Source organism: Cyprinus carpio, chromosome A13 (genome assembly GCF_018340385.1).
Source record: "Cyprinus carpio isolate SPL01 chromosome A13, ASM1834038v1, whole genome shotgun sequence".
NCBI classification, from domain to species: Eukaryota; Metazoa; Chordata; class Actinopteri; order Cypriniformes; family Cyprinidae; genus Cyprinus; species Cyprinus carpio.
Window position 1 is genome coordinate 26,065,516 of NC_056584.1, and position 8,055 is coordinate 26,073,570.

Consider the following 8,055-nt stretch of genomic DNA (forward strand, 5'->3'; position numbering starts at 1 on the left):
ATCGTCACATAAATCTTACTTGAGCTGCTTCTCACTTTCCTCTGCCATTTCCTTTTTCAGGAATTCCAGCTCCTTCTCATGCTCTTTCCTTAGAGACCGAAGGTCTTTCAGTAGTCTGGTGTAATCTTTGTGGAGCTTCTGCTTTTCATTCTCAGCCTCTACCAGCCTTCTCTGAAGATCACTCTCTGAGGTGTTTGTATTGTTGATTAGGCACTCATTAACAGTCTCCCCGTTTCCTTGAGGTGAACTCTGTTGTGCTTTTAGCTCGTTTTCTTTCTCTTCTAGTCTCTGCTGCAAATCGTGGAGCTTCTCCTCATATTCCTTCACCAACAAGTCCTTTTGACTTGTCCAGTCATCTTGGTTCCTGACAGTGTCCACGTTTTCCTTGGCCGCTAACATTGCAGGCTCCATTCCTAAGCTATTGCAGGTCATTTGCACTTCAGAAACACGTTCCTTCTCAGCTTCTTCAATCTGTCTCTCCTTGATCTGTTCTTGAAGATCCAAGCATGTCTGCTGTAGCTCCTGCACTCGGGTTGTCTGTTCAAGCAGGTCTGCTTTAAGGCGACCCACCTCGGATTGGTAATTTGCAATCTGCTCATTCGATTCTGAGAGTTTGGTCTCAAGCTCTCCAAGTCTTGAAGAAGTCTCTCTAGCAGCAGTAGCAGATTGCTCCTCTTTTGCAGACATGTCTTTGTGAAGAGCAGCAAGCTTCTCCTCATACATATCTTCTAGGTTTTGCAGAGAGGCCTGTCTTTCCTTGTTTTCTTTCTGCTGCAATTCTTGTAGATGTTTTTCATGCTCTTCCTTTAATTTTGCGTTGGCTGCCTCCATTGTCTTCTCAATTTCCTCTAGAGACTTTATCCGTTCTTCTTTTTCAGTCTGGGTTTGCTTTATGCCTTCCAACTGTGCCTGCAGGTCTTTGATAGCCTGCTCCTTTTCCTCAATTTGTGACGTCAGCTGTTTACGAATCATGCCAATCTTTTGCTCTGCCTTCTTCTTCAACTCAGCTACTTTACCAGTGGTTTCGGCAGACGCCTTTTCTTGGGCTGCCTTCATAGCCTCTTCTTTCGCCCTCAGGATCTCAGCCTTCTCCCTCTCAAAGTCATTCCGCTGGGATTCCAGTTCCTGCTTGGCTGTTTCGATGTCTTTCCTCAAAGATCGAAGACTTTCCTCAGTTTTCTGCATTAGGGCACCGTTTTGAGAGCTTTGGTCCTGAGCTTCCTGCACCTGCTTCATCAGCTCCATCTTTTCGTTCTCCTTAATGGTAAGGTGCTGCTGCAAATCAGCTGCGAGTTGTTCCCGCTCTTTTGTCCGCAACTCTATCTGCTCCTCCAGATCACAAACTTTCTTTGAGCAGCTTTCCAGCTCTGAGGTCAAGGCATGAACCCTTTGTTCTTTCTCACTAAGAGCCTGGTCCATCTCCGACTTAGTAAGGGAGTGATTGTCAACACTGGCAGTGAGCATCTGAAGTTGTTTGTCCTTCTCCGCAATCTGCCTCTCCAAGTCTGCAACTTTATCTTGAAGAGATTTAACAGAGCTGTGACTCTGACTGAACTTCTTTTTCAGCTCAGAGAACTTATTCCTGAGTGAGTCTACCTGCTCTTGAAGTGAGGTCTTCTCTTTTTCTAGCCTTTCCACCGTCTCTCCCATTTGGCATGCAACCCTTTCCTTGTCCTCATTGTGCTGCTGATTCAGCAGAGATATGGCTTGTTCTTTCTCAGTTATGCTTCTTGCTAACTGGATCTTCAAGTCATTTATGACTGATTCTAGATTGCTGATTTGCAAAACATTTGCTTGGAGATTTCCTGATATGTGTTCTTTTTCCTCACAGAGCTGCTTGATTCTAAGGTCTTTCTCAGAAAGTACCTGGAAGCGATTCTCTGCATCGGATTGCAGAGACTCCCTTTCGGTTTGTAAGGCTTTAAGAGTTTCTGAACTTGCACTAAACTGAAGAGTCACCTCATCAAGAGAGCTCTTTAGATTGTGGTTCTCATCCAAAGTCTGCTGAAGTTCTTTCTCTAAAGTGCTAATTCTGTTGTCCTTTGTCGTGATAATATTTCTTAGATATATGACCTTATTCTGATGATCTATCACCCGCCGTTGTAACTCCCCAACACGTTCCTCAACTTTCTTACACAGTTCAACAGAGAAACCATCTAACTTAGTCTTTGCTTCCTGACAACACTGCTCAAACTCCTTCGAGATGGCACACAATTCTGTCTGGAACTCTTTTTCTTTATTTTGGAGTTCGGCAGTTTTTTCTTCTAGTGTCCTCTGGAGATCCTCGCCCTCTTTACACTTGGACGTTTCAAGCATATTCAACTTTTGCTGGGTGTTTACCAACTCTTCAGATATGCTCTGCAATTTCTTCTTACTGGTTTCCTCAGCCTTTCTCAGTTCGTCCTGCAAATGGTTTCTTTCATTCAAGGCCTGGTTCAGATTCTTCTCCATGGTTTCAGCTTGTCTTTTAAGTATACCCTCCCCTTCAGATAAACTTTCCAGCTTGCTTGCAGCCTCCCTGAGCTCTGTCTGTAGTTTCTGCACTGTGGTTTCCCTCATGGCAAGCTCCTCCCTGAGGTTCTGGACATCTTTCATAACCTGTTCCTTTTCTTCCCTGCTGGCCGAAACCAGCTGAGAGATCTCTTCCAACTCTTGGGCTTTCTCTTGCAAAGACTGAGCATGTTTTTCTTGCAACTCCTCCTCAAGCTGATTGAGTTTCTCCTGCCAGCCACGAATAAGATCTTCCTGCTCCTGTTTATGAGTCAACTGAAGCTTGACTAAGTGTTCTTTGTGATTGGCCTCCAAATCAGCCATGGCGGTGCTGAGGCCCTCAGTGCTTGCTTGCGCCTTGTCAAGGATCTTCTCCTTCAGTTGCTGGTCTTTCAATTCTATCTCTTGAGCTTTCTTGGATAACTCTGCTTTGGCATTCTCCTCTTGATCCTGAAGCTGCTTCTTCAACTTGTCCTGCGCTTCTCTGGCTTTCTGCTTGAACTTCTCCATCTTGTTTTCCTGGGATTTCAGCTTGCAATCCACATCTTTCCTAATGTTCTCAAGTTTCTTCTCGTGAGAACTCTTCTGGTCTTCCAGCTGCTTCCTCAACCGGTTTTGCTCCTCTTGCATTGTTTTGCAGGTTGCAGCGTGCAGATTTTCTTTTTCCGACAGTTCCCTCTTGACTTGCTCCATCTTCTGCACAAGTTCCTGAAGTTCACTTGTCTTTTGCTCAAGACACACTTCTTTCTCCCGACCGTCATTGCGCATTGCCTCAAGGGTTTGCTCAAGATCTTTCACTTGATTCTTGGTTTGCTGGAGTTCTTCGGTAAGTGTGCTAATCTGAGATCTTGATTCCTCAAGGGCCTCTTTATTTGACTGTTCCCTGAGTCGAAGCTCCTCGAACTGTTCACTGCCTTCTTGCAAAGTCTTTTCTCTAAGCACATGTTCCTCTAGTGCTTTTTCCTTCTCCTCCAACACAATCTTCAGTTGATTAATCTCGTCTTTCAGCATTTTCTCCTCTCCTTCAAACGACTGTTCATTGTGTTTCGCAGCTTCAATCTCAGCCTGATATTTTGCTCGTTCTTCCTTCAGTCTTTCCTCAAACTCGTGTCTTGTAGTTTCACTGCTGGTCTCCACAGTAAACAATCTCTCTTCTAACTGTTGTTTACTACTTAGTACCTCACTAAGCTCAGAAGACAGGGTCTCAATCTCAGTTTGTTTGTCACTCAGTTTATCAAGCATCTTTTTGTTCATGTCTTCCACGTGAGAATGGAACTGTTCCTCCTTGTCTTTCAGAATAGATTCAATTTCTGCTTTATGTTTCTGCACAAGCTCCTCCATGGCAGCATCATGCTGCTGAATGAGGGCTGTTATCTGCTCTGTCTTTGTCTTTTCTAGCTCTTGCTTACGTGCTTCTTCTAAAGCTGCTATTTCAGCCTCATGTTTCTTTCTCTGCTCTTCTAGTTGCACACAGAGTTCATCCGAGTTGGGGGAATCCTTCTCGGAGCTACCTAGACAACTCTCAAGTTCTTGAATTCTCTGTAAAAAAAAAGAAAAAAGACATTAAGGAATGCTTAGATATGGCATTGCTTTCATTCACATTCTCATTCATGCTGGCTTCAAGTCTATGGGTTAATTTGGCTATTCAACTACAATAAGGATATCCTGTTGATCTATCCTCAGATAAGGTGGGAGATAAACTCACCGTTCTGGCCGACTCCAACTCGAGCTGTAGTTCCTTGGCTTTGTTCTCTCCCTCAGACTGAATCGCAGCTTTCTGCAGCTCGGCTTCCTCCAGAGCAAAAGACACCTGCTGATCTTTTTCCTGTGCCGAGCGTAACAATTCCTCACGACACTGTTCCTTTGGTAAATAAAGTGCATCAGTGAAAAAAGCTTAGGTAACACCTTCATCCAAATAGCTAATATTTGCATGAACTGATCATAGTTTACCACAGAAATGAAAATTAGGGCATACCACCGCTTGTTTGATCTGGGCACTCAGTTCCTGTTCTTTGTTAGCCATAGCTTCTGAATGTAACCGCTCCATTTCTGCAATCCTGTCCTCTGAGGATTTCTAAAAAGAAAGAAATAATGGCAAAATATTAACATTTGTCAGGTTTGATGGACATTTTAAAACGTATACTCTAATGTCCACAATGCAAAACTCTCTTTCCAGTCCATCTAGACCATGTGTTAAAACTAAGTTATGGTAGGTACAGTAGCATGAACAGCCTGCTTAATTTAAACAGTCAGAGGATGGAGAATTATCATTATTTTATTTAGTTATATTCATTTTAATTATCGCCATTTGGGCATCAAAGGCTAAATTCATGGCCAATTTTATTATCGTCTTATTTTAAAAATGAAAACACTAAATACAAATAATAGTAAAAAAGCAACTACATAAAACATCTCACTTTAATATTTGAAAAAATAAATAAATTCATATGAAACTAATAATCATAAAAAAAAGTACAAAAATAGAATTTAACATTTGAGCAAAAAAAAAAAAGTAATTTGCAATTAAACAGAGTATATTTTACATTTTCTCATGGATTTAGAAACCTTATTAAAAGGATATGCAGAAGAACGGCAGTGATTGTGGGTAATTTCGCTCTTATATGAATTATTGGCAAGGGAAACAGATACATACTGCATGTGTCTTTGTTATGGCAAGGTTTATGGGGCCTGATGAATGAAACAGAACTGAATTTCTTTGTCAGAAATGATGCTCTACCTCAGATACACGCAGGCAGAATGTTGGGCTGTAAATGTGGCATCAATTTGGTCAATTTTTATTTACTGCCCTTCAGTTAATGAATCATACTCCAATGCACAAAGGAAGAGGCTAAAGGTGTGCAGATCCATAAAAACACACAGCCTTCGTGGGAACTGTGCAGTAATTAATGTTTAAACGCTCATCCAGACAATTCTCAGGATGAATGTGAAACAGTGAGTGAATGAATTGCTTTTCCAGGCAAAATAACTTTAAACAGGTCAAGTAAAAAATGCGGACAGAGAAAAGGCAAAAGAAACGCAACACAAAATGGCTTGATTATTCTTGATTCTAGTGTCTAAATGAATGCGTCTCCTCAAGATCCTCCAGCATGTGGCTCTCAAACAATACTGATGCTAAGAAGTGAAAAACATCAGAGACACAGCCACAGACTGCATGTTTTATTAACACAGAAAAGGACTTCTTATATTTTTTTTGCACACAAACAGACAGCATTTCCCCCCTCTCTCTGAACCTGTTTTCTAATACACACCTTCATAATGGTGACCACTTCCTGTTTGACCCTGGTCAGCTCCTGTTGCAAGCTTCTCCTCTCTTCCTCGCTGGTTTTCTCCACCTGCTTCACCTGCTCCTCCATCCTCACCTGTAGCTGGCGGCGTGCCTCCTCCGCCCGCTGGGCCACACCGAGAGCTCGTTCCAGTTCTTCAAACGCTGGGAAAGAGTCACATGAAGTACAGTTAGGTCAAGCAGACACAAGGGCGGGAAACAGAGAGAGGAGACAGTCTCAATCACCTGCTTTCTCCGATTTCTCTTTCTGTTCCTGCAGCTCGTCTTTCTGAGCGATAGTCTGCTGGAGTCTGGAGCGCAGCTGAGCGATCTCCTCTTCCTTCATCTCCAAAGTCTCGTGCATCTGACGCTTGGTTTCAGCGATGACCATTCCCTACAGAATGAGACCAGAGGGGAATATTAATGGGGTAGTTCACACAAAAATGAAATGCACTCATCCCAGATTTTCAGTCTATATGTTCATCTTCTGGTTCAGGTTCTGTGCTCAGTTTGAGGACGCACCTCTAATCGTCCCTGACGTATGTTTGTGCTCTTTCACATTCCATACAATGACCCAAGTGGCAATGATCTCTATCCTGCAGAGTGAAGGCCAAAGGCTCAACAAAACATGACTGATTTGATCACAACTCCGCAGCAGACAGACAGCTCTCCATAAATCACATATTTCACCTAGATGACATCTCAAAGACTAGTTTTTGATCACAGGGTGCAAAATCATCTTTCAACCAAGACGAATAAAAATCTGTAACAATATATTGTTTCAATTTATTTTATGTTATAGTATATATTGTTATTGCTATAAATTATTATTTAGTGTTATTAGTAAAAAATGACATTTATATACTTTATATATTAAAAATATAAATTTCATTTTTCAACATTAATATATTTAAATAATAATAACAATAATATTTAATAGAATTGTCAAATTACCAATATTAATTTCTCTCTCTCTCTCTATATATATATATACACACACATTAAATACGTCATTATAATTACTTCAATAATAATAAAATAATATTATATAATATCATACTAAAAAAATAAAAAATAAATAAATAAAAACGATATATATATATATATATATATATATCTATTATATATATAGAATACGAATATATTACCTGTATACAGTACACATATATATTATACACGTTGGTGGTGTGGACACAACAAAATAATATATTAAAACAATTAAGGTATAAAAATATTAAAATATATATATATATATAAATATATTATATATATATATAATATATAATTTCAAAATATTATATGTTATATAATTTATTATGTAATGTAATTAAACATCATATGTGTTATTGTATACATTTATTTCATAGCCTTACATTTTATTATTATTATTTTCAATTTTATGCTTTATTATATTATTATTATCATTGTAAATAATAAAATGTATGTATTTCTATAAATATATAACAATAAATAATATTTCAAATGTATATACATAAATATAGTACATATATATATATATATATATATACATACATATATATTTTTTTTGCTTTGTTTTTGTTTTTTTATATATATATAGAGCGATATAATAGAAGATATATAGAGAGGACATATTATATCTATATATATATAATATATATATATTATCTATATATATATATATATATAAGGAAGCTGTTTTATGGCTTATAAAAAAAAGGCCCATAATATATATTTGGGGGATAATTGATTGCTAGGTCAATTGACCCATCATTGTCAATGCAATCTCCAGAATTACTTTTATACTCAAACATGTCAAAGTGAGCGACCGACAATTTTGCACCCTGCTTGACCACCGTCCTAAAATAATAAGCATGACATTATCTCCAGAATTACTTTTATACTCAAACATGTCAAAGTGAGCGACCGACAGGAAATATGTTTTCCGATCATTTTAACAAGCCTTTCTGGGATAATTCATCTTTGTCTTAGAGGGCCAGTGGAATTTGTACTTCTACTCACGCTGGCTCAAAAACCGTCCTGTGGCAGATGCACAACATAGCTGAACCCCTCTGAGGAGCGAAACGAAGCATATCCTGTTTCTCTCTCACCTTGTCCTGCTCCAGCTGCTCGATGAGGTTCTTGGCGTCTCCCAGCTGCGTGATCAGCTTCGTCTTCATCACTCTCAGAATAATAATCGACACTCATTGAGCATCTATCATAAAGACGTGGAGTTCCTGGTGAACACACGGATGACAGACAATGAGTGTGAATACATTACTCTCAGAATAATAATCGACACT

At 39.3% G+C, this 8,055-nt stretch overlaps 1 protein-coding gene across 1 annotated transcript in view; it reads right to left on the bottom strand.

Annotated features, from left to right (window-relative positions):
• The window catches only part of LOC109073157 (golgin subfamily A member 4-like), a 69,486-nt gene that overhangs the window by 14,374 nt on the left and 47,057 nt on the right, over positions 1-8,055 (bottom strand). The window contains 6 exon segments of the mRNA XM_042769614.1: positions 20-4,029; positions 4,196-4,351; positions 4,466-4,564; positions 5,760-5,938; positions 6,020-6,167; positions 7,864-7,934. Of these exon segments, the coding sequence (XP_042625548.1) occupies positions 20-4,029; positions 4,196-4,351; positions 4,466-4,564; positions 5,760-5,938; positions 6,020-6,167; positions 7,864-7,934 (4,663 nt within the window).